The sequence below is a fragment of the Phyllostomus hastatus genome, unplaced genomic scaffold (assembly GCF_019186645.2).
Source record: "Phyllostomus hastatus isolate PE091 unplaced genomic scaffold, TTU_PhHast_1.1 phas_contig_150, whole genome shotgun sequence".
NCBI classification, from domain to species: domain Eukaryota; kingdom Metazoa; phylum Chordata; class Mammalia; order Chiroptera; family Phyllostomidae; genus Phyllostomus; species Phyllostomus hastatus.
This window is the reverse complement of record NW_025333611.1, coordinates 5,910,507-5,936,839: the sequence shown is the minus strand read 5'-3', so window position 1 is coordinate 5,936,839 and position 26,333 is coordinate 5,910,507. Positions and strand designations below refer to the sequence as shown.

The window sequence follows — 26,333 nt, the reverse complement described above, 5'->3', positions numbered from 1 at the left end:
CTGTCTCTTAAAATGATTCTTATACTATGCTGGGTTTTGTTGGCACCAGGCACTTGGTTGCCATCCCCTGGAACATTTTAATGGTAATAGGAAGATAATAAAAGGATTTCTTTTTTGAAAATTCTAGGCTAAACTTTTTATTATACTGAATTAAGTTTTTTTTCCTCTAGGAAATTTAACTTAACCTTTAGTTTATTTATGATTTTCTGATCATAATAATAGCATACTTGTGTTAAAAATATTTGATTATGTCAATATAATCATCTTATAATGTATTTTAGGTAAGATGTTTGTTATTCATGAAGAAAGTGATGTAACTTGATGGGCCTACCTCTTAATATTTTTTGTATTTTGAATCATGGGACCCCGAAATATATTACTAAATAAAAATACAAGGTTTATTGAAAAAGTAAAACTCAAAACTATGTATTCAATGTCATTCTTTTATTTACTAAAATTTTATCTATACAGATATTAACATACATTATGTATTATATTCATAATCATGTTTATTCATACCTGTGTATGTTATATATGTATATTATATGTGTTTAAATATAATTTTTTGTAAAATACTACATATATCTGTGTAGGTTTATATGCTTGTATGTATATATGTGTATGCATGTCTTAGGAAAAAATATTAGAAGGAATTAGGCCAAATTGTAGTATCTCTTAGTGGTAGGATTTTAGGTGGTTTTTAAAATAATTTCTTTATAGGTTCTAAGTCTTTATTTATTTTTAGACAGAGGGGAAGGAAGAGAGAGAGAGGGATAGAAACTGTGATGTGCAAGAGAAATATAGGTCGGTTGCCCAATTCGGGACCTGGCCCAAAACCCAGGCATGTGCCCTAGCTGGGAATCGAACCGGTGACCCTTCAGTTTGCAGGCTGGCACTCAGTCCACTGAGCCACACCAGCCAGGGCTCTTTATAAGTTTTTGTATGTTTCCACTTTTTACAGTAATTATGTATTACATTGGCAATAAATGTTTTAATGTATATTTTAATGTTGTTTTTCTAACAATTTTCACTGAAGCTTTTTTTCTTTCCTTCATGAAAAGAGTTTTTCAACTTATATCTTTAATGGATACCGGATTGCCTCAGAGTTCTAATGAGAAAATAGAGCTTGCAATTCTGTGGTTCTTGGATCAGTTTCGTAAAACATATGTCGGTGATCAACTTCAAAGAACCTCAAAGGTAGGTTTTTACTAGAGATTCAAAAAAAATGTTTTTGAAGATGAGGAAAGATACTTACATGTAACAGCTTTGAGCTGAATGCTATATTTGGGCAATTTCTACATAAGAAATTTAATTGACCAATTGAAATCGATGAATTAATTGCCATGGAAGGCAATGGGAGATTAATTTGCTCATTTTATGCCTGGATTTAGTATTTTCTTTGAAGACTGATTGACAGACAGACATAGTGAATGTTTGTTATGTGGCTACTCATGAAATAGCTAAGATTATGCTAAAGATCTCAGTGAATTTTGCCTTACTGCATTTCAAGGTTTAAAGCATACGATTAACTCTTTTAGTAGTTCTGGTTTTTACTCTGGACACTTATTTATTTATGTGACTTCCAGTATATTTTTTGCTCCTTCCTCAACATGTTTACATAATAGATTATGACAACTAGGAGAGTTAGGTATGTGTTCGAGAGGTCACTGTTAAACTACCTGAGTGTGGAGAACACGTGTGCTCTGGTAACTGGAAGCCGAGCATCAACAGACAGACACGACGGGAACCTAAGGTGCAGAGAGGGGCGAGAGAGGGCGTGTACGTGAACCCAAACCGGATACTCAGCAGTGTTGGCGACCCTGAGTAAGATCGATGAGATTTTTTTTCTTCTTCCTGGAATAGTAACTCTGTCCAAACGCTCTGTAGGAAGTCTTAAGGATAGTCTTATCTTCTTTGGATTTATGGTTTGTGTTAGTAATGTGGAAGTATTTCCTATTTGAAAATTCTAGAAGAAGCTTTTTCTGTTAAACTGGGCATTTTGTTCCCTGGGAGATTTAGTTTAACCTTCAGATCATGTATGACTTTCTGTTAATAATGGCTGTATAGTAATGTGAAAAAAATATTCGTTTGATTCTGTTAGGATCATCCTTTAGTTCATTTCAGGTAGGTTTTTTTTTCGTTTGCTTTTTCAGAAAGAGGTATAGCTTGATGCTTTCTATGACAAACACATTGTGATATTTTATTTCTATTTATGATTGATATCAATAAAATTTTCTCAGAATTAAGCTGCTACTGAATGAGACCATTAGGGAGAAAAAAAGAGTAGCTAGAATAAATGTCTTAGGTTGAGACTAAGACAAATTAGCATCAGACAGAAATCATATGTTATAAAATTTACATAGGGTGCCTCTTTTAAAATCCTAGATGTGTTACTCAGAAGTTGAGTGTAAATTGAATTATTAATTGTCTTGTTTTAAATGTACCCATAGAGTTTGTTTTTTTGCTTTTGCAAAAGCAGATACTCTGGAAACATTACTTATTCAATATCCATTTGGTCTGGGTCTTAAATCAGAACAGTATAATACAGAGTAGAAAAACCTTCAAATGTGTTTAAAGTACTGGAAAGAAATTTGTAAAACAAGAGTAGTAGTTTTAGGGCGATAGGACTTGGGAAGTACACATAGGCATCTTTTAATATAAGATAATTGTGAAAATACGTATTGTGGAAGATCTCTTTTTATGTTTTGAAAGAGCTTACACATTAGGAAAAAAATAAACATTATCAGACTAGTGTTGTTTCTTTGAGTAAAACTTTAATATTTTTGGTGTATGCATCTCAGCCTGTTTTCAAAGAGAGTTTAGGCCTAAGTTGACATTCTTTCTAAGGTATTTCTGCTGCATAACCCCAGGGTGAAACACAACTTTCCACTTTTTTTTTCCTCTGGCCGGTCTGCCATTCTGCCTGAGTAGGAGCTGCTTTGGAGGTCATTAATATGTGCCCCGGCACCCTTCCAAGAGCTCTTTGGGGCCTTTCCAGTCCTTAGAGCAAGCCTGAGAGGTTGGTCGTATTATTCCCATTTACAAACGAAAGGGCAGACCGAGACATTTATACATTCTCCACATACTGTTTTTCTGGCATCCAACTAAGAAAGACTAGAGGGAAAATATTTTTGGGTTAGTGCATTGTTGCATTTCCAATTGTGTCAAAAAAGAGGAGTGTTAGGTAACAGCAGGTGAATAATGTTGAGTTTAGTGTGCACTTACTTTGTGCCAGGAACTGTATTAAACACTCATAAGCGTTGTTTCATTTCATTAGATTATGTAGAATACGGCCTGGCAGAGTTCTTCCCGGCCTCTTTTCTGCATGTGACCAGTTTCATGCTTCAGCACTCCACGCTCGTACTGCACGCGGTGCATGTGCCGAGCGCTTTCCGCTCCTTCAGGATTCTGCGTTCTCTGTCCGTTTCGGGCCTTCGCACAGAATGTTTCTTCTGCCTCGGACATATTTCTTTTGAATCCAGCTTCTACCTCCCTGCCTTTCTCTGTTAACTCCTACTTATCTTTCACTCCCATCCTTTAGAATGCCCTTCTTAACTTAAAATCTGGGAGAATTTCTTTTCGCTGTGTTTCCCATTTTAGCATCATCACATTGCATTGTAATTACATACGTTAGTAAAATGTATGTGGACTGTAATTTGGGTTAGAACTATCTCTGCCTTTTTTATTGTTTTCACCTCCAAGTGCCGGGCATATTGCTTGTCTGCTGTCTACTACGTAGTGGTTGAGTGTATATATTTAGCAGAATTCCACAGAAAATAGATCTGGACCTCCTGATATAATGCTTTCAGGTAATTAAGGATAATAAAGGAAAATGATGCTGACTTCTGTGAAATTATTTGGCAGTTTTAAGTGAGGTACACTGTTAAGCATCTTGGAAACTGTATAAAAGGCTACATATGCAAATAAAATGATTTATAGAAATCAGTGTTTCAGGAACTAAGGTGGAATCATTGAAGAGTCCTCAGCGATGCAGAGAAGTGCGTCCGTACGTGAGACAGAACCATCGGTGGTAGCTGCAGGTGTCTAACGGTTAGTCTCTGCTGAAGACTCTGCACAGCACTTGACAAGCGTCTAATTTTATTTCACAAAAACTCTGCACAAATAGATATTGTTATTAACACCCACTTGCACCTCTTTATACATATATGGAGGCTGAGGCTGGGGATGGTTCATTATTGTGCTAAACTGGTCGAACTGGATTTGAACCCAGGAGACCTAATAATAGAGCCTGTGCTATCAACCCCTTTGCTAGACCGACAGAAAGAAGGAAGACTCAAAAGTACTAAAATCAGGAATGAAATAAGAAACATTACTATTGACCTTACAGAAATAAAAAGGATTATAGTGGAATATCATGAATAGTTAATGCCAAGTTAGATAACTTAGATGAAATCAACAAATTCCTAGAAAGATATAAACTACTGGAACTGATTCAAGAAGTCATGGAAATCTGAACAGACGTACAACGACTCGAGATTGACTCAGTAATCAGAGATGACCCACAAAGGGCCCAGGCGGCTTCCCCCAGGAATTCTAGCAAACATTCAAAGAATTAATACCAATTCTTTGTACATGCGTCCAAAAAAAATGCAAGTTGAGGTAACGTTTCCCAGCTCTTTCTAAGAGGCAAGTTTACCCTGATACCAGAACCATACAAATGCATCACAAAAAAGAAAAATACTCACCAATATCTCTTATGAATAGAGAAGAAAACACTCGAAAAATGCAAACCAACTGAATCCAACAACTTATAAATTCTTTCCCTTGTGATCAGGAGCCAGACAAGAATCTCTCTTGTGCTAAACATTAGAGGTTCTGGGCAGGGAAATTCGGCCCCAAAATGAAACAAATGGTACCCAGATTGGAAAGGAGGAGGTAAAGCAGTCCCTGTTCACAAATGGCATGCCCTTTTATATTGAAAATCCTCGGGATCCACTAAAAATAATTAGAAGTAATAAAAAACATCAGTAAGTTTGAGGACAGAAGATCAATATAAAGAGCAATAGAATTTCTTTATACTTGAAGTAACCCACCCGGAAGTGAACAAAACATTCCATTTCACAGTAGCATAAAAAATTAAATACTTAGGGATAAATTTCACAAAAGTGTAAAACTTATAAACTGAAAACCAAAAAGCATTGTCGGAGCAAATTGAAGAAAATATAGTAAGTGGAAAGCTCTCCCATGGTCATGAATCGGAAGACCTAGTATTGTTAGGATGGCGTGACTCCCCCAGCTGATCTGCAGCTTCGACACCGTGTCAGAGTCTTAGCTGTCTTCTTTGCAGGAATTGACAAGCTTACCCTAAGATTCGTATGGGAATTTAAAATACCAAGAATACCCAAAACAATCTTGAAAAAGAACACTACCTTCTCAATTTCCACACTTAATAATAATCAGACAGTGTGTGGTACTGCCATAATTATTGATATATAGGCCACTGAAAGCCTAGGTAGAAACCTGCACATTGGCAGGCAGTTTATTTCGAGAGAGATGCCAGGACAGTCCAATGATGAAAGAATCATCTTTTCAACAGACGATGCTGGGGAAACAGCCACAGGCAAAAGAAGGGAGTGAACCCCTGTCTCCCGTCACACACAAAAACTGTCAAAATGAATAGGACTTAAGTGTAAGAGTTAAAACTGTGAAACTCTTAGAAGAAAACATAGGAGTAAACCTTTATGACTTTGGGTCAGGCAGTGATTTTTTAGATACAACACCAAAAGCACAAGCAACCAAAGGAAAAAATAGATAAATTGAACTTTATTGAAAATTAAAAACTTCTGTGCAAAAAGGACGCCATCAAAGTAAAAAGAGCTCTTAAAAAGAGCTCTTAAAACTCAATAATAAAGGGATAACCCAATTTAAAATAGGAAAAGGATTTGAATAGGCATACAGATGGTCAGTAAGCACGTGAAAAGATGTTTAACATCACTATAATTCATGGGAAATTTATGTCAAATACTGTAATAAGATACCACTTCACGCCCCCTAGGAGGGATATGATCATACAAGCAGATACTAGCAGATCTTGGTGAGGATGTGGAGAGGTTAGACCAGTTCCCATAGTGCTGCTGGGGATGTAAAGTGATACAACTAGTTCGGAAAACAGTCCGGCAGTTCTTCAAAAGGTTAAGCGTATAGTTACCGTGCGATTCAGCAGTTCAGTCGTCGTTTATCCCCAGGAGAAACGGAAACACACGTCCACACAAACTCGTCACAGAAGCATTATTCGTAGTAGCCACAAAGAAGAAAAGACCCAATGTCTATCAACGGAAGAACAGATAAATGTGGTGTGTACAGAAGTGAAATATTATTTGGCCATAGTGGGAATGAAGTATTGCTACAATATGGATGATCCTTGAAAACATATTGCTAAGCGAAAGAGGCCAGCCACAAAAGAACGAATAGGTGACTTCATTTATGTGAAATCTCTGGAATAGGCAAATCTACGGAAACAGAAATTTGATTATTGGTTGCCTAGGAAAGGTATCGTTTAGTGGTGTTGAAAATATTCTAAAATTGATTGCAGATGCCTGAGGATATACTAAAAACCACTAAATTGTATGCTTTAAATGTCTGAACTTAGGTGAACGGTTTTCAGCTATTACCAAAATAAGACAAAAACTCACTTTTAAAATGAGGGAAAGAGGTAAGCAAATACATCAAAAGAAGTTATCTAAGTGGCCAATAATCACATAAAAACATTCTCAACTTTGTTAATCATCGGTGAAATCCAATGAAATGCCAATATATTCCTGCCAGAATGGCCAGACGTGAGAAAGACGGATCAAACCAAGCCTTGACGACGGTGTGGAATACACGAAACCGCCGTATGTTGTGGGCGGAGGTGTAAATGTAACCTTTTTGGAAAACCGTTTGATGGTATCCACTAACATTGACCATAGCCTACCCTGTAACTCATTCGTTTCATTCTTAGTATAAATCCAGGAGAGATGAGTTTACATACCCGTCAACTGACATGTATAAGGATGTTCACAGCAGCCTCACGTATAACATCCAAGGACTGGAAACCCGTGTCTGCCGACATTCGAATGGATAAATGAATGAACATACAGCCACAAGATGTACTATTACACAGCAATAAAAGAAAAGAAAAAACATTTTGCTACATGTAAAAATTGGGGTAAATTTATGATAATCGATTTAACCATTAAGATAAATGAAAAAAGTTAGACACAAGTGTATAGACTTGATGATTCTACTTAATTTACTCACAGTCCAAACCGACTTGTGGGGACAGAGATCAGGAGGGCGGCCGCGTTGAGGAGGGAGAACCTGTGGGCAGGAGAAGCTGAGCGAGGAAGCCGTCTGGGGAGCTGTAAATACTACTGCCTCTTGATGAGAGCGACATGAGTGTATACACATGTAAAAATTCACTCAGCTTATAATTATCGTTTAAGTACCTTATTGTATGTACGTTACACCTCAACAATAGGAGAGAGAAATAAGAAAAGGAGGCAATTTAGGAAGTCGAAACAGTGGATTAATAAGATATTAGTTCCAGCAAGAGGAAATGAATGAGTACTAGAAAAGTTTTGCAATGAAGGATAAGAGACTTTTATACTGATTGAAAAGGACTGTGCTGGGCTCCGGCGAAGTGAGTGAGAGAAGATCCTTCTCGGGGCGCATCACTGGGAACTCACACGACCAGGGAGGGAAGAGTGGACCCTGAAAGCTCCCAGAGAGACGGAACAGGTCCCGTTCACAAGACTGGGAATGACCGTTACATCGGCCTTCCCAGCTGCAACCCTTGAACTGAAAGACAGTGGAACAGTGTCCTCGCGGTTTTGAGAAAAACTGAATTGCAACCTGGAATTTTCTATCTAGTCAAACTCAAACAACACATTTCTGGTCAAAGCCTCAAACTCTGCTTCCCTTACATTCTTGACTGGGAAGCTCCTGGAAGGTGTGTTCCGCCAAACCAAGAGCAGAGCCAGAAATGAGGAGGAAGGCGTGGGTCCTTCCTCCTGGGTCCTGAGAATCGGGGATCCAGCGCAGGAGGGAGGCAGGGGGTTTCCAGCGCGATGGCAGAGGGAAGCTCTACGGTCACGGCCGGTGACGGCCGTGCCTCCAGCAGAGGGACCCATCAGTTTAGACCGGAACAGGTGGGAGGTCACTGGTTTCTCTTTTCTTTTCTAAAGGAACTGGTCCACTTCCACAGGTGCTGGATCCTGTGGAGAGGAGTGGAAGGGTTTTACAGATCAGGAGGAGAGTTCAAGGATCAATTTGCAATCGGTGGAAACATAGAAAACTCAGGGGATTCGTAAGTGAGTCAAACTAAATGTTTGCACAAGAAATGAAATCCAGTTATAGTAGAATTATGTAGCTTAGTTCTGAACGATAGCTCCATTGTCGTAAATATGTTAGGGAGTCGAGAGATAATGTCTAAAATTCAAAATTCGAGAAGTAGGTGGATCAGCATGTTATTTGGAAGAATGGATGGAAATAGTGAAAGAAATAGCTGAAGGAGTCTAAAGTGGGTGTCCTGAGTGTCGGAGTCAGACACGTGGAGGAGCATGTCAGAAGACAGCAGGCTCTTCACTGTTACTCTCTGATTTCTAGATGTAGATGTGTAATTTTATAGAAGTGCAAACTAATGTGGACAACTGCACCATCACTTTGTACACACAGTGATAATGGTAAGCACGTGGTGTCGTGGGGGCACAGAGCCCCTGAGCATAGAGCCGGCGTATGGGAAAGGGTTTTCTCAGAGGGGGACAGGAGGCACCCGGGACAGGAGACACCCGGGACAGGAGACACATGGCAGTCACATGCAGCCTGCCTTTCGGCGAGCAGGCCAGGAGTCTTGGTGGATGGGCAGTATAGCAAATTCTGCAGTGAACAGTTTGCCCACTAACTAAGCGGATTATTTCTGAGATAAATAATCTGTTCTGGACTTCGCTAACAGCGTAATTACACTAAGCCATTTTATTTTGTAATAAAATGCACTAATCAAAAGTGTTGCTGATTGGTAAACTGTATAGGTAAATAGATCACCCACTTAAAATATTAGGATGCAATTTAAAACATTAAAACTCTACTAAATATAATAGAATATTTTTTAGAGTATATCAGAATTTTTGCAGTATTTTTTTGTATTCATCAGTTCTCTGGTGAATATTAGTGCTTTCTGGGATCTCATGTAGAAGATGCCACCATTTGCCATAATTATTCATGACTTCAGTTTATTGAGGCCAGTTATAAATACTACATTTTTATATTTGATGTCCGTTCATTTTGGGGGGAAAGGTTTGTTTAAATTTTCAATCCAATTAAAATTAGAATTAAAAACTTAAAATTAAATATGGAAGAACCCTTTCACACACACACGTGCAACTTGGCTTCTGAATATTTACTGAGGGTTGAAAGTTTTGTCCTTAGTTTTTAAATCCTTTTTCTTATTCAAACCTACCCTACCATAAACATCAGTTTTGCTTTGGTTGGTAACAAAAATCTCACCCATAAGTGAAATTCCAAAAGTTAGTTATCATGTGGTTCTTTAGACCTTGGAGTGTATTTTCCTTTAAAAACAGATCCGCAAAGAGCTACTTAATCAATGATACTGATAAGCTGTCGTATTCATAGACGGTGTCTGAGTTTTGGCCTCTTAAACGGAGGCATCAGAAATGGGGGAGAAAGTTGCCCTTCCCTCTTAGGGTTTAAAATCTGAAGTAGGCAAGACAGCCTCAGAGACTTTCCTCCCCTTCCCTCCCTCCTGTCGGTCAGCCGCCACCCGAGGGACGCCGTCCTCTGAAGTGAGCGGTTCTCCCCCTTCCCCCGTCCCCACTCCGCACGCAGCCACACACACGTGCACGCACCCGCCCCTACCTTACCGATCCGCCTTCTTTCCAGACACCGGGGCCTACCAGCTGTCAAAAGGAAAGCATTCCAGTTAGTGTATGAATGAATTCTCCCAGAAAGGATCTGCCTTATCTGAAGAAAGTATCTGTTAATGCCAAAGAATTTCATGTGATGTAGCAAAGGGAAGAAAGTAAAAAATCAGGCAGCGTTGAGGTAGGTACTTAGACCCAGGTACTGTCTGGTTTGGGAGTCCACTGCACTAAGTTGCCCCCCCCTTTTTTTTTTGCCTTCCTCTTGAATCTAGCTCTTCCCCGCAAATTTCCAAGTTACCTTTCCGGAAGGTCCTCAAGGCACTGGGGGGGTCGTGAAGCCTGAGGAGGTGAAGACAGCCTAGTAGTTTATGAGCAGGGTGGCCGGCATTCAGATTGGCCTGGGGTGGTCTGGGCGCATGCTTGTCCCGCCGTAACTGATATGATAGTTCATTGCTCTGCCTTTCATTCTCAAACGTGTCCCTGCATGGGTAATAAATTATAAACTTTATTTATAAGTTACATGTTCATAAACAGGATAGTGTAGTGATTCATAAATGGGAAATAGTTTTGCTAAGCCTAGGCAACGGATCCTTTTGACTCTCTGGCTCTCCATACCTGAGAAAAAGCCTTGTTTATTATAAGCATCGTGAACTAGTGATATATAAGCACATCGTAGCCTTGTAATTCTGTGGAGTGACTTGCAATCTACATTAAGACAGTAAGTGCCCGTTGATGTATTTCCCAGTTACTCAAAATAGGAATGGGGATGCTTCCACTTCCGGGCATTATCTTTGCACGCAGGCTCTTCAGTTGCGTGCGCTCCCCGCACCTGCGAGCCGGCTCTCCTCCTCCGGTGGCGCACCCACACGGAGCAGCAGATGGCATTCTCTGCCTGCAGTTGGTAGGTTCCCGGGCGCCGGCCGTTCCTCACAGTCGCTGGGAAACTGAGCAGGAAAGCCCTCGGACGGCGAAACAGACACCGTAACAGTGACTTCAGTGGGCTGCTGGAACTGGAAGTGCAATCCAGTGTTGAAATAATGGGCTTGCTGCTTTTTTCGGTACTTGGATATATTTCAGTTGGCAAAACGTGTCTTTGTGCTTGATAACACTTTTAGGGGAAAGCATTTAGGAAATTCAGTCGCAAGAAAACTGTTTCGTGCATAGATTTTTCACTTGGGTGAAAGATAAGGAGCAGCTTGAAAACTTTTTAAACATTTAAAACATTTAAAATATTTTAGTGGAGTAAGTATATCATGCAGGTTATAGGGAAAAAGTACCTAGAAGAGTTAAGATCATCTTTTTACCTTGAGTGTTAGGGGATAATGATCAATGACTTTTGGAATTTTCACCAGGTGTTTTAAAACTTTTGAACTTTAATTATATGCTGTTTTCACCTTTACTGTGTAACTATATCGTGATCTGTTGCTGTGATAGAGTGTTATTGGAGCTGGCTAGGCTTCCCTTCTCAGAGAGTGTTAGTGCTTATAGTCCACATTAATGCTTACATTGCTATATTTTATTGGCCAGGGATTTGTTTTTCAATTATCAAAATACGTCTAATACATATAATGCATCAGTATTCATATAGGCTCTTTTAAATAAAGATTTTATTTATTTCTAGAGAGAGGGGAAGGGAGGGAGAAAGAGAGAGAGAGACATCCAGCGGTTGCCCCTCGCACAGGCCACCACCAGGGACCAGGCCCGCGCCCAGGCACGTGCCCTGACTGGGAACCCACCGTGACCTTCTGCTTTGGGGCACTGATGTCCAACCAGCTGAGCCAGATACGCTCTTCTGAACAAAGATGGTTTCTTTATACCCTTTCCCACTTCATTTATCTTATGTGATAATATATATTAGCTGCTTTAAACAGCCACATTCTATGCTTAACAGAAAGGTGAACACAGCACATAGAAAGCCTACTTATTTTATTTCTAAGATGTCTTCGCTTTATAAATGGATTTGCCAGTTTATACTTTTAAGTATGAACTCCCTAAGTGCATTTAAGTGATGACTCAAGAGCATTAAGTACTAGACAAGGAAGTTTGGAGCAGAAAAACCTAAAGTTAAAATCTTAGCCGCCATTAATAATTGAAATGATGATGCAAAAGAAATACAGGATTTAAACGGGAAAACATGGGACTAGACTTTTTAAACTGATTTTCATTATTTATTGTTTATCACACTATTTGACGTTACTTGGCAGCAAATCTCACATGACTTGCGTGTCATCTTGTGACTCCTCATACATGTGTGTGTTGGACACTCCCTGTCCCCGTCGTGCCCGCGTGTGTGCGACACTGGAGCAGTGCGAAGGTAACGGTTCTTTGCGGCCACTAGACAGCATGCATGCTTACCCACAGAGAATTTTCGGTCTATACTTTCTCCTGCTTTTCATTTATTTTTAATGATTATAAAGTCTAAGGCATTTTAAAGTCTGACGTCCGTGGACAATATGCACAAAGTGCAAACTCCCCGTGCACTCACAGATTGTGACTGGCGCGTTGTGGATTGTTCTCTTGCTTAATTTTTTAAAAGGAAGATGGAAGGTAATAATTTCTTCTGGTGGCGTCTTGTAAGTTTTCTGCCTCAGATGTATGTATCCCAACTTATCTTCTGACGTTTGACGTTTTTCTAATGACTTAAAGAAACCGTTGTGTTGAGAAGAAACAAAATATCATGCGGTGTGTGACTGAGATTTGTCTTTGGAGAATTTCAGTGCTGAAGCGCACTCGAAATTTAAAGCAGTTTTACTTTCTAGATTTTGCAGCTCAGAAATTCCTTTTCTGCCCTCATTGGTCTGTGGTTTTTCTTAATAGTCATCAGGTTTTGTGGAAATCATGGCACAAGATGATCTTCTCCCAAATCAAAAGGTGAAGCATACAATAGACCACCGTTTCCTTAAGAAGGATTTCCCGTGATTTAATTACGTGTGTCTGCAGTTCCTTTTATATATATCACTTATACACACATATACAGACATACACAACATACATACACATGTGCACACACACGGTGCTGCATTTATTTGATAGTTCTTGCTTCTAGGATAATGAAAATGTAGAGAATCTACTGAAGACCTCATCGAACCCGTTGTATGGGAGAGATGGGCTACCTAGTTAATGGGAGCTTGGGGTGGAGTCGGATCTCTTACAAATATTTGAGTTCTTAAAAGACGTCCATCTGTAAAAATATATTACTGACATTGGCATTTCAGCAACAGAGGTGTGTGTAAATCTTCCGCTAGGTTTCTGTCCAAAATGTGTACACCTGTGATGCTGATGCTAAAATTAGTTCTCTTTCTTATTACTTAGTGTCAAAGTGGTTATCAATGAGGGTCTCTTACTGCGCCCCTGAAAGTACTGTCTTCCTTCTGCTCACAATTGCTTTAAGGAGCTCGCTTGGAGGGAGTCGGGATGAGATAGGATCCATCCTACTTCTGCTGCCGAGACCCTGAAGCTACTCCAAATGTGTAACTAAGCCACCCCACGTCTTTGTGTCTTTTGCTTCAAGGAATGCTTAACACCTATTAGGTATTGTGATGATCAGCTGGAATGATAATAAAAGTCATTTTAGTTACCACTTTGTGAGTCAGTATGGTTGAAATATTTCCAGTAGAGTTTCAGGCTTTGAAATAGGGACCCTATAGGGCCATGTGTTCCCTACAAAGGTGAATGAGGAATATCATGCATTTTTAATCATGAAACAATTTAAACCATTTACTCATTCTTTATAAGTTCTCTATATCAATCACTTTATCACTTCTGTACAAATACGTTGTGCATTTTTATAGGATAAGGATAAGAAAGTAAATAAACATAGGATATTACTTTCAAGGCACACCAGTATTTGAAGAATAGTACAGAAGAGATATAAAATATTAATTTGCTCTCTAAATTAAAATGACAGTCAGTGTAGTCTTTTAGTTCTTTAAATATCTTCAGACTCGTCCCGGTCGTGTCTGTCGGGGAGACCCAGCCGCAGCCAGTCAGTCCACAGGGCTCACCTGTGCCTGCGCCCAACCGCGCCGTCTTTGTTCAGATGATACTTCCAGGCGGTCGTTCAGAGTGCAGCATAGTAGGCAGTTTATTGAATGAATCTCATTAAATGTGTTAAAATTTTTCTTCAATTATACTATATTCTAAGTCTTATAAATTCAGGTTGGACTACACATAGATGGGTGCCGTGTGCATTTACTGTAGATTCCTACTGATTTCAGAGAATGTGATTGTGTGCTTATTATATTTTTATTCTATCAAACCAGCTCTGTCCGGGTTTTGTTATGTTAAGCCTCGTTTTCACCATGTGGCAGTAAACTAGATAAAAACTTTAGTAGTGTGGATATAATAGTTAATGTTTATATTCCATCTGGTACATTTATTTTTTTCTTCCCTGTGAAAAGGCCAAAAAAATATTTTTTTAAAGCTTAAACAAAGGGTAAATGAGCGTTTGGAGTAAGGCTCCTTTACTGTCCTAATGATTAATGATCACTGAACACTTTTGAAAGATTAGCATTTTTCAGAGCTGCTAAAAAATATACTGTTTTATTTAATTACAAGAAAGTCAAGGCTCTTCACACTGACAGGTGGTGGAAATTAGCAGGCAGTTTTGAAATTGTGCTGTGCACAAGAAATTAGATCTCATTTTAATTCTGCTTTTCTCAACTAGCAAATGAGGTTAATGCCATACATATTCAGCTGATATGGATGAAGAAATTGATATAAAGTAGATCAACATAGCTACAGGGCTGGATTAATTTATAGGTAAAGAGGCAGTGATAAATGAAAGTAATGTAGTCGTGGTCACTAAACCCCTCCGCCATGAGGGATTCAATAGCGTTAGTTGCTCATTAAAGGCATTGTCAGGGTGCATCAAATAGAAATTTAAAAAGGAATAGCCAACTAACCCCTAATTATCAAAATACAGAAAATACTAATTATACCTTAATTAGCTTTTCTTTTAATGTACTGAAATTTGTTACTTTTTGTGTGGCACAAATGGATAGTTATATCAACAATAAATAGGTTGTTTTAATAACTTTCTTTTACCTCTGGGAAAACTACACTCCAATTTTTAATATGCAATAATGCTTCTCTCTAGCCTGTAGGAGATGAAAATTATTAAGTAGCTTTATTTTTTTGAAGATTTTACAGCAGCTTTGGGAAGAATTATTTCACCATGCATCAATTACTTTTAATTGAACTGAATATTTTTCAGATTGTACCAAATGCCTCTCATTTCAGTTTAGCAGTTAGAGTTTAAGGAAGCCTCATAATGAGAACAGCACGTAACCTCTGTCATGTGTTATGAGATGAGGGTGATTATTTATTTTTAAAAAGCAGCCCAAGGTAGAACTGCGAAGGCGGTCACCTTATTTATTTCTGGTAGTCAGTGTTGGAAAATTAGAGCCTGTGCATTTCAGGAACTGTCCTTGTGGGTTCTTTTTCTTCCCCAAAATGAGGTGGCTATCAGACAGTCCAGCTAAGATAGGATTTGCCTGTTCAGGAGAAAGGTGCAGCGCGCGGGGAGAAGCAGCGTGGGCGTCTGGCCAGGCGGACCTCCAGCCTGCCTCCACTCTTCCTGCTCTTGGCAAATCTGCTCATTTTTCCTTGAGTAAATTTCCCCGCCTATCACTGGGGGAGATGCCTTCTGCAGAGAGTTGTGAGGACTAAATAAGGTGTGTGACGAGCACCTAGCAGAGCATCTGATACAATGCAAATACTCCCAAAAAGGGCAGCCGTTACTGATAAAACTAACAAGATAGGGTAAAATTTTCAAAATTTGTCTCTATAAGTTTACTGTAATGAGAGGTCTCCTCAAAAGAATTTCATGTAATCTAATTTTTAGCATATCTAATGTAATTCCTGCTCTGTTTTGGAAACCACCTGATTTATCACAGGTTGACTTTTTTGGAGGAGACTTTGGACAGACACTTAGTGTTTGTTATATCAGCAGATAAACTAAGTTCACGCTTTTTCCTAACGCCAGGCAGAAATGGCATCAAAACCGGGTAGTCTTTAGAAAAAGGGAAAAGTGTGACTTCTGATGTGATCAAATCTGTTCTTTGCTCAGAATCTCTATTTTTTATCCTCTTTGGCGTTTGGTCCTTGTGTCGGATTTGTGTCTCCTGCCTTCCTCCTCTTTCGCTCCCCCCCGGGTTGGAGTCACACAGAGGCCTCTGACACTGCCGCCCTCCGACTTCGTGTTCCTGGACAGCAAAGTACAATTCATGATACCTATCGCTGTCTTGATAACGAATTATATCAGTTATGTTGCATGCTTTGTCAAAAAAAAATCTGGGCCCTGGCTGGCATAGCTCAGTGGATTGAGCTCGGGCTGTGAACCAAAGCATCGCAGGTTCGATTCCCAGTCAGGGCACATGCCTGGGTTGCAGGCCAGGTCCCCAGCAACTGCACATTGATGTTTCTCTCTCTCTCTCTTTCTCTCTCCCTTCCCTCTCTAAAAAAATAAATAAATAATCTTTTAAAAAAATCTGGTAAACAATTAAAATAGGAACAAGAAATGGATCCTCATAAGAGATGAGAGCGGGAGGAGCGTTTTGCAGTTTATCAAGATGTTAGGATGAGTATTACCTTAAAACATAAGCGCCGCCAGCTTACTAGAATTGTGAATGCTAACTAAATAAGTATATGTGAAAGTATGTTGTAAAGTAGGAAGCATTGTATCTATTTCCATGTTACAGGGAAAATGGCAGTACCTTTCACCTGTTTACAAACTACCCCAGAACAAACAAACAAGAAAAAAGCAGTTGAAACCGTAATTCTGAGAAGGAAAGCGAATGGAGGGTGTAAGGAGAGTGGGAGAGAATGTCCGAGTGGAAGAAGGGAGCCGTGGTCGCCAGGAGAGGGTTTGAAAGGCTGACGGTAGTGAATCACGCACTGGCCTCACACGGAGGCCCAGGCCCGCGGCGGTGGTCCGCCTGGGGACGCGGTAGCCAGCCACGTCGGAGAGGTGGAGAGTGGGCGGAGTGGAAGTGCGGGCTGGGCGCAGTGATCGATCGTCAGACACCTGGCACGGCCGCCAGAGGGTGCCCAGGTGACCTTCGTGGGACTGTGTGTTTCGGTCGTCTGAAATCTGGAGTTTATTTTGCACACACACTGCTAAACAGCAGCTTTCAACAGCTGAACCAGATGAGTGCAGAGAAAGGTTTCTCTTCTCCTTGGAGAGTTTTGATGTCACAGTTACAACGCGCCAGAAGCTTTCCTAGAGGAAGCGGGGTGAAGGCAGAACTCAGACCTAGGCTGTTCAGACTCCAGAACATTTGCTCTGTGAAAAGTGGTAATTTATCCTTTCCTAGCTTTACTAAAAGATAAGATTTTTAGGCGTTCCTATTTGTTATGCAGTGGTTTCTAAAAAAATTGAAAAGTGAATTGCCAGCTAAAAGAAGGTAAAAAACCCAGTTTCAGTCAGGCCCCAGGTTGCAGCTCCGAGTCCTCAGTGGGGGCTGTGGAGTGGTGGTTCCTCGGACTGTGTTGTGCGTAGGGATCTTGGCAGCGGGGCGGGGTGGGGGAGGGGGTTAAATACAGATTCATATAATCCTCAGCGGTTCTGATGCAGTAGATCTGGGGCACGACCCGTTACTGTAGTAAGCACGCCTACTAATTTCGGTGTACGTGGTCCCCGAACTACAGTCACGTGTCCAAAAAGTTCTGCCTCCTAGTCCGTGTACTGGATGTACTGCCAAGGGGGATGGGTGACTTTGTAAGTCCTCTCTCAGAAGTTGTTCTGCCTTGTTTGATTCACATTGCTATTTGCCTGCTGGGCTTAGTGAAGTACTACATACCTACCCACTCTTATCTTAAATAAATACTGGTTGACTAAGCAATTATTTGATATCCGTGTCTTCGGGCCTTTTATCCCACGGTTGGAAAACCATATACTAATCCAAAGTTCTTGTTAAGCTAGTCACACTACATGTTGGGAGCCATAAAAATGTGCAGACCCTCCCTGACCTGACCGGTGTGGCTCAGTTGGTTGGGCGTTGTCCATAAAGCGCTGGTTTGGTTCCCAGTTGGGGCGCACGTGATAGGTGGATGTTTCTCTCTCACACTGATGTTTCTCTCCCTCTAAGTCCCTCCCTCCCTCTGTCTAAAAAATAAAGAAATATTTTTTTAAATGTGCATACCCTTTGATCTAATAATTGCCATATCTAGAAATGCATTCATTGGAAATTATCATTGCTTTTGTATTTGTAGGTAATAAATTTAGTATAAAAAGACAGTATGAAGTCTAAAGTCACTTGAAAAATGCTTCATTTATGATAATAGAAAACAGCGCATAATATTAAATATATAGTGAGACCCAGCTACATGAAAAAAGGAAAAAAGGACTTACAAGGAAATGAACCAAAATACTCATTTTTCTTTATCTCTCATGACAGTTACAGAGAATTTTAAAATTTTCTTCTACTTCTTTGATTTCTCCAATATTACATGGTGGGACAAAAGTAGGTTTACAGTTCTTTGTATGGAAAATAATACAGTAATTAACAAATAATACAAAAACAAACTCTGTTGTAAATACTGAAAAGTATAAACCTACTCTTGCCCCACCTTGTATATCTTATTAAAAGGATCACATTACAAGTAGCTGTTTTTTAGTATCTTCACAATTGACTTGATTACATAGTAGAAGTCTAAGGATTTTCACATTACTTTCTGTTGTACTCAGTTTTGCAATATGCTGTGAAGTCTGCCAAATGCATGAAAATTTGCTGTTCGTGTAAATACGGTGTTTTAAATCTCATGTTGTTTATCACTTCTTAGTTCTGCACTGACCTTGGGAAATGTTATTGTCATATGTATACCTTTCTGAATACAGCATTTTAAATGTAATTGTCAGGGTGGAGCAATTGTCATTTCAAATAACTAAGAATAATTTCAGCCCTGGCTGGCGTGGCTCCGTGGATTGAGCGCAGGCTGCGAACCAAAGCATCGCAGGTTCGATTCCCAGTCAGGGCACATGCCTGGGTTGCAGGCCATGGCCCCCAGCAACCGCACATTGATGTTTCTTTCTCTTTTTCTCTTTCTCCCTCCCTTCCCTCTCTAAAAATAAACAAATAAATAAATCTTTAAAAAAACTGCTTAGAAAAAGAAACGTATCATTAAAAAAAAGAATAATTTCAAATACTTCGGCCATTCTGAGGTCATACTGCTTATTGAAAGACACAGAACCCCATGTATAAACCTTGGGTTTATGGCTTTAAAAAAATCACTTCATTCTTAGGCGCATCCGTGTGAGATCACCTAAATGACTGTGGGTGGACTCCGCATCCTCACAGCACGTGAGCGCTGCGTCCGTGCGGCAGGGAGCTGTGAGCGCGCGCGGCGGCGACGCCAGCACTGGGAGGGGAGGGGCTCCGACGGCGGCGTTAATTCCGTGTTAAGCCCTTCTCGTCGAGCAGGTTAATCGTCTTGCTGAGGTCCTCGAGGCGTTTTAACCGCTGCTAATTAAAAATGACCCTACCGACTGGTCCGTTTTATTGTGCTTGTACTTTCATCTTCGCTGTCCATCCACATGCGTTTGCTGATGGAAATTAAAGTCATCTGTTCCAGTTTTAATGAAAAAAAATGTCAGAGGAGCACAGGTCTCAGGGCTGTGGTTTTTAATTTGTATTAAACATCTTTTATTTTGAATGGGAAATTTCAAGGGTTTTTTATAACTTATCACTTGCATTGTTTCTAGAAATGTTCGTGAACCCAGATAGAATATCACATTTTAGGATATTTTATGTTGTTATTTTTTAAAAAGATTTTATTTATCTAGTTTAGAGAGGGGAAGGGAGGGAGAAAGAGAGGGAGAGAAACATCAATGTGTGGTTGCCTCTTGTGCACCCCCTACTGGCCCACAATCCAGGCAGGTGCCCCAACTGGGAATCTGGCCAGCGACCTTTTGGTTCGCAGGCTGGCACTCAGTCCACTGAGCCACACCAGCCAGGGCACATGTTAGGATATTTTACTTTCAAGATTTTATTTTATATTTATATACTATAGTAGCATTGTCAAGTTTACAGCTAGAAAGGATCTTGACAGATCATCTGCTACCTTGAGGCAGTTAAAAAAGTTAACGCTATTTTAACAGGGAGGCCGTGTGAGAGTGGGTGACCTACTCAAGGTCTCATAGCTGGTACATGCTAGAGCAAACTAGAAACGAGGCTGCTGTTTTCCTGACGTGATAATTTTATTTAATTATTTTCTTGGATCATTACACTGATACATTTTTAACAAATACGGCTTATGCCAGTGTTCACCATTATGAAGTTTTTAAGTATATTTTCATAATTGTTAATAAAATGCTAGTATTTCTTACAGGTTTTCTTTTTACCATTTTATAATATTTTTACAGTAAAAAAATAAGCAATTATAAAAATAAATAGCCTGTTTTTTCAATTGATATAAGCTGGCTTTATTTTATACTGCTAATAAAGGCACATTATGTTCAAGCATTGCAATTATCACTGCAATGCGCGTCCATTAACTGAGACATTAGGCTGAGTATATAATTACTGTCTAGAGCCAATATCTTTGTGAAGCTGCATCTACAATGCTATTAAGCTATAAGCAATATTTGTAAACTAATATTTAAATGATTCAGAATTGATACCATCTTTTGCAAACTTAAAAATGAATAGTGTATATACATTTATGGCCTTTTATATGCTTAGAGAAATATGGGCCTTCTCAAAGATGATTGAAAAATAGGAGTTGAGATGAATGAATTGTAATGCACTTGCTCTAACCTAATATTAATCCTACTGAAGTTTTTTTTTCAAATTATTCTTATTGTATAAAATATTAAACTTATTACCTTAACAATTTTTAAGTGCACAGCAGGCAGTATTGAGTGCATTCATATTGTGCAGCCACGCCACCATCCATTTCCAGATCCTTCTCCGGTTTGCAGGGCTGAAGCCCTGGCCCCGCTACACAGTGACAGTGACCCTTCTTCCTCCTGCCCCTTGGCCCCTCGCAACCACCGTTCTGCCTTTGCCTCTGTGGCTTTGATAACTCTTAGGCACACATGAGTAGAATTGTACAGTATTTGCCTGCTTCTGAGTAGTTTATTTCACTTGGCTAATGTCCCCAAGGTTCACTGATGTTGTGGTGTGAAAGGGTTCCCTTCCTTTTCAAGGCTGAATCATGTTCTGGTGTCTGCATATTCCACATTGGGCTTGTTCATGCGTCTGTCAGTGGAGACTCGGGCTGCTCCCACATTGTAGCAATTGTGAGTACGCCTCTGGACATGACGCACAAATCTCTCTTCTAGACCTTGCTTTTCAGTTCTTTTGAGTAAATGCTCAGAAGTGCAATTGCTGGATTATGTGCTAATTCTATTTTTAATATTTTGAGGAGCTGCCATATTCTTTTCCACAATGGCTGTACCATTTTTACGTTCTCATGAACGGTGCACGAGGGTTTCAGCTTCTCCGTATCCTCACCTTTTGGCCATGCAAAATAAAATATATGTAAATTATATGCACAGTAAAACCGGAGTAGCTATATAATTAAGCTTTCTAACTCAGTCTTTTTGGGCCTATCCGTCCAAAATGCTCTTAAATCTGAATGTTTATGTTGACTGTTGAAATCAATCTGAAGATGTATTTCCAATAAGTACCACTTTTTCTCTTTTACTGTTACCACATTTAAAGGAGTGCTTTCTTTTTTACAACATTGCATGTAAATCCTTCATTTTCTACACTGTACCTTTCTAATTTGCATAATTTGCATGTTGCTGTATGACATTATTTAACTTCTTTGGCCCCGTTACGCTCGGGCATCCACAGCCACGCCACACAGCGAGGGGCCAGAGCCAGGAGAGCTGCCACCCGCTTTGGTCCCTGACGCTAACGCCACGTTTTGTAGAGGAGCGTGTCATAGTGTTGGGATCTGATGTACCAGATCGTGGTGCTGTTCTGTATCGCTCAGCAGGTTTGCGGCCTTGGGCAAGGTACCTAACCTCTCTAGGTGTCCCTTTTCCTAAATAAAACGCTCTGCAGGGTTGCCGTGAAGGCTAGCGGCATACACACGAAGATCTTCACACCAAATTCGTGTTCTGTAAATCACGGCCGTTGCTTTAGTTTTGTGACCTCGGGTGAGTCAGCTGCAGTCTGAGTCTCACATTTACCCCGCGTGAAGGAAAAGGGCTGAACCAGACGGGGAGAAATGGGTCTCAGGGTCTTCGGAATTATGTGTCATCATTTTCATTTCGATGGACAGACTGGCAGTGCTCCTCGGATTCTTAAAGTGGTTTTTAAATCTTTGCACAGGATTACTGCTCAAACTTGGTGATCTCCAAGTTCTTTTCTAGTGGTCAGACAGTGTGGTTGTATGCTACACAGTCAGTCTCAATGCAGCCAAAAGCGGGGAATTCTTTCTGAAAAGGATTTTTTTAATCAAGACCTTTGCTGTCAAAGGTAATCATTGTCGTCTTTTGGCTTCTGGTAATGTGGAGAACTTGTATCAAATAACCTTCTTGCTGAATTATAACCACTGGATAAAATATTTTTTAGAAAACACTGTTTTAAAGCACTAGAGAGCAACCCAGAGTAGGTAGAAACCGGAGACATTGCCCCTTGAAAGAAAGGAACAAGATTGGTTGAGATGCACGTTTCTATGTCTTTGTCCTCGAAGAAACTCACAAGTTCATGCAGTGGCACAGGAATACACACAACCCAGGCAGAAATCAGACGCCATTTTTGATGAGTCGGAGGATGAAAATCAGGCTTGTCAGAGCAGCTGGAGACCGAGAGGAATGCTAGAGAGGAAGACACCCAAAGCGAGGAGCCCCAGAATTTGTATCCAGACTTTCCGGGGCAGGTCAGGCCAACACTCAGAGACTCTAAAGGGCCAAGCAGTGACCTCAGCAGTGGCTGAAGACAGTGTCGCGCTCCAGTCCTGCCAAATGCGAGGAGCGTGTCAAACACCTCCGGCTTACCACTAAAAGTCGGGAATGGCCACACATAAGGAATATAGGTCAGATTCCAGGACTAACATTTTTGTGGTAGAACCAATGCCAAACTGAAATAGAGGTGTTCGAACAAACCCTTGAACAGTTCTAGCAAGGTCAAGGTGATCCTCTACTAACTCAGTTGCCTGCAAGAATGAAACTCATTATTGTTTTGAGAAAGTTAATACAATACAAAATTCAGACATTCTGTGCAGTAGGCAGTAGAAAATTAATAGTCATGTGAAAAAAAACAGTGAAAGTGACACACAGGAGAAAATGTAATCTATATAACAGACCAGCAGTTACTCAGATGTTGGAATTAGTAGACGAGGACTTTAAAGAAGCTGATACGTTAAAGGATCTTCACGAAATAAAAGAGTAATTGAGTGAATTCGTGAGGGATTTTTGGACAAGTGTGAAAATCATTTTTTAAAAAATCAGTTGGAAATCCTAGAACAGAACATTACCATTTTTGAAATTAAAAAGTCCATGGATGGGATGATCAGAAAATCAGACACAGCGGAAGGAAGGACCAGTGACCCCACGGAGCAGTGTAAGTCGTCAGAACTGGAGCAGGGAGAGGAGAGGATGGGCGGGCTGGGAGTGAGCAGGGCCCCCCAGCAGCGGGTGTCGGGGAGCCCGGCCCCTGTGCCGCTGGAGTCCATCCCACAGACTGCTGGAAAAGGACGGAAAACCAATGAAAGACATACGGGCCAGGTTTATACCTTAGAGATTTGATTTTTTTTAACAAAATACCCTGTGAATCTGGGAAGCTCAGCCAGCCCACCGCAGGACACTGGAGAACACTGCACTGAACAATCGCAGAATACACCTGTTTGTTGACCATGGAGACAGCTTGGACCATATGCTGGGCAGTTAAGCAAATCTCAGTAAACTTGCGGGATAAAGCTCAAGCAGTGCTTACATGATAAAGGAAAAGTTTAAAATCAACTTCAACTTCTACCTTACGTTGTCAGAAAAGATGAGCAAATTAAACCCTAAGTAAGCAGGAGAAAGGAATCGTTGAAGTTTGAGTAGAAATCAATGAACTATAAAATGGGCAATCAATAGAGAGAACCAGTGAGTGGAAAGTTGGTTATTGGAACAGATAAATGAAATCGGCCCTGGCCGCGCGGCTCAGTTGATTGGAGTGCGGACCCAGTGCGCCAAGGTTGAGGGTCGGGTCCCCCGTCAGGACACGTGCAGGAAGCAACCAAAGAATGCGTGAGTCGGTGGAATAGCAGGTCAGTGTTGCACTGTCGCCCCCCACCCCCACTTTCTCTCTCTCGAATCAGTTTTTAAAACAAACCCTGAGAGGTGGATTAAGGAATAAAAACCCCTAACATTACCAATATCAGGAATGAAAAAAGAGACGCCTATATAACCCTACACACACTAAAAGGATGATTAGGGAACTTTATGAATAATTTTATGCCAATAAATTTGACAGCTAGAGAAAATAACACGTCTTTTTTTAAAAGAACTTACCAGAACTAACGAAAGAAGAAATGGAAAATCTACGTAGTTTAATATCTGATAAAGGTAATTACGTGTGTAATTAAATATTGTCCCCGCAAAGAAAATGCCAGGCCCCGGGCGGCATCCCTGGTGAAACGTATCCAGCGTCGGCGGGGGAAGCGGCACCATTCTCCCGCGAACTTTCTGGAGAAGGAGAGGAAGGACGCTGCGTTGCCTTCGTGAGTCTGACGCAGCCCCGATACCAAACCCAGCAAGGGCATTTTAGAAGGAGATCCGCACCACTACACCTCAGGACGTGAACACAAAAGCCCCCGGTCATTTCAAACTTTATGCAAGTTATTATATAGGAAAGAAGAGAATTTAATCAAGATGAATTCAATTAAGAGTCGGTAGTGGACTGCCTATGTTTGTTTTCTTTAACTTGCCCTCACATCAGAATACGAATAACTGTTGGTGTCGATGCCCAGTGTGTGATCAGAGCTGACCGGGTGTTACGTGAGGACGGCCCGTCCGTGGTGCCTATGGCCTCTAGTGCCTTCCTTAGGACTACTAGAGCAGGCACCTGTTCTTTCTATTATTTTGTATATTACTCACTAGAAAGGAATTTTGATGCATTTTCATGATAATTATGGAAAATTATTTTTCTCCAATTGCATATTTTAAAGTTTTTCAAATGCACAGAAAAGTTTAAAGAGTACTGGAACAAGTGCCTTTATGCCACACACTTGGCCACATGTTTCACATGTCACTCTGTGTCTGTAGAACACACACACATGGGTTCAGTCATTTTTCTCTGAACCACCTGAGCTTGTTATGCCCGTGACAGTTAACCCCTGATGCTGTTCACAGGTCTCTCGCAGTCAGGGATGTCCTCACGTGTGAACATAACATTATCACACACCGATATCAAGGGTGGGGAAAGTAGGTTCGCGGTGGTTTGCCTGGAAAATAATGCAATAATCGTTAAGTAGTAATACAAGAATAAACCTCCACTTACTTAAACCGTGAACCCGCCTCGCCCCACTGTGATGACGTAAGAATATCATGTAACATATGGTCCGTATTTAAGATTTTCCAGTTGTCTCAGTACTGTCATGTGTAGTTTTTTTAACACCAAGGTGATTGTATATTGAGTTATTTCTCTTTAATCTAAAATTTTTTGCCATCTTTTGTTGTCTCACGATACTTCTTGAGAACTCCACACCAGCAGTTATATAACAAGTCCTACAATTTGTGGGGTTTTTTTTTGGCTTATTGCCTCAGATCTGTTTAAACACTATTGCCAAGAATGCTACATAGCTAAGGAAATAGAATTTTAATAAAACTTTTGCAACAAGGGCACTGTAGACCAACAATGAACTGTGGAGCAAAGAGATAAAATGATAGAAACAGCAAACCCGATATTTACAAGATTATCCTACTGATATCAATTCCACATTACTTTGTCTTGTATGTAGGAAATGAGCTAATTTTTAGTATTCATCTAAGGTAAAAGTCTACAGTTATTTTTAAATTCATATCTCTTTTGTGTATATGCTCTCACTGGGCAATCTGTTTGCTAGACTTAGAATATGATAGTTGTCATTTTACATTTTCCTAGGATATTTTTGAGCAAAAAAATATTGAACTATTTTTGGTCAGGATTCTAGTTACTGAGAGGGAGGAAGCATTTGGGCAAGATATCTAGTCATCCTTTGAGAACTGTACTTCTCATAAGTGAAAGTAGAAATTGTTAGTCGACTGAGAAATTTTCAGCATCCAAAGAGAAAGTCTTTTTAAATCATTATTTGCTGTTCCATTTTCAGTTAACTCGTGATTTTTATGATAGTTTTTCCATGCTGAAATCATAAAATCATAACTTTCAGACTCAGGCTTTTTTTTTTTGCGAATTACTTTTAAAGACAGGAATGTGTATGTTTATTTCACATATGATCACATCATACAGTAGCTACATTTTAATCTCTTCCATTACATAAGATGTCTTGTTGAGCTTCATATTTTATCCGGTCGCT

At 40.1% G+C, this 26,333-nt stretch overlaps 1 protein-coding gene across 2 annotated transcripts in view; it reads left to right on the top strand.

Moving 5' to 3' along the window:
- The window catches only part of RANBP17 (RAN binding protein 17), a 227,730-nt gene that overhangs the window by 43,881 nt on the left and 157,516 nt on the right, over positions 1–26,333 (top strand). For both annotated transcript variants that reach the window (XM_045823997.1, XM_045823994.1), the window contains exon 14: positions 1,062–1,197. In XM_045823997.1, coding sequence (XP_045679953.1) covers positions 1,062–1,197 — 136 coding nt within the window. The remainder of the gene's footprint in view (positions 1–1,061; positions 1,198–26,333) is intronic.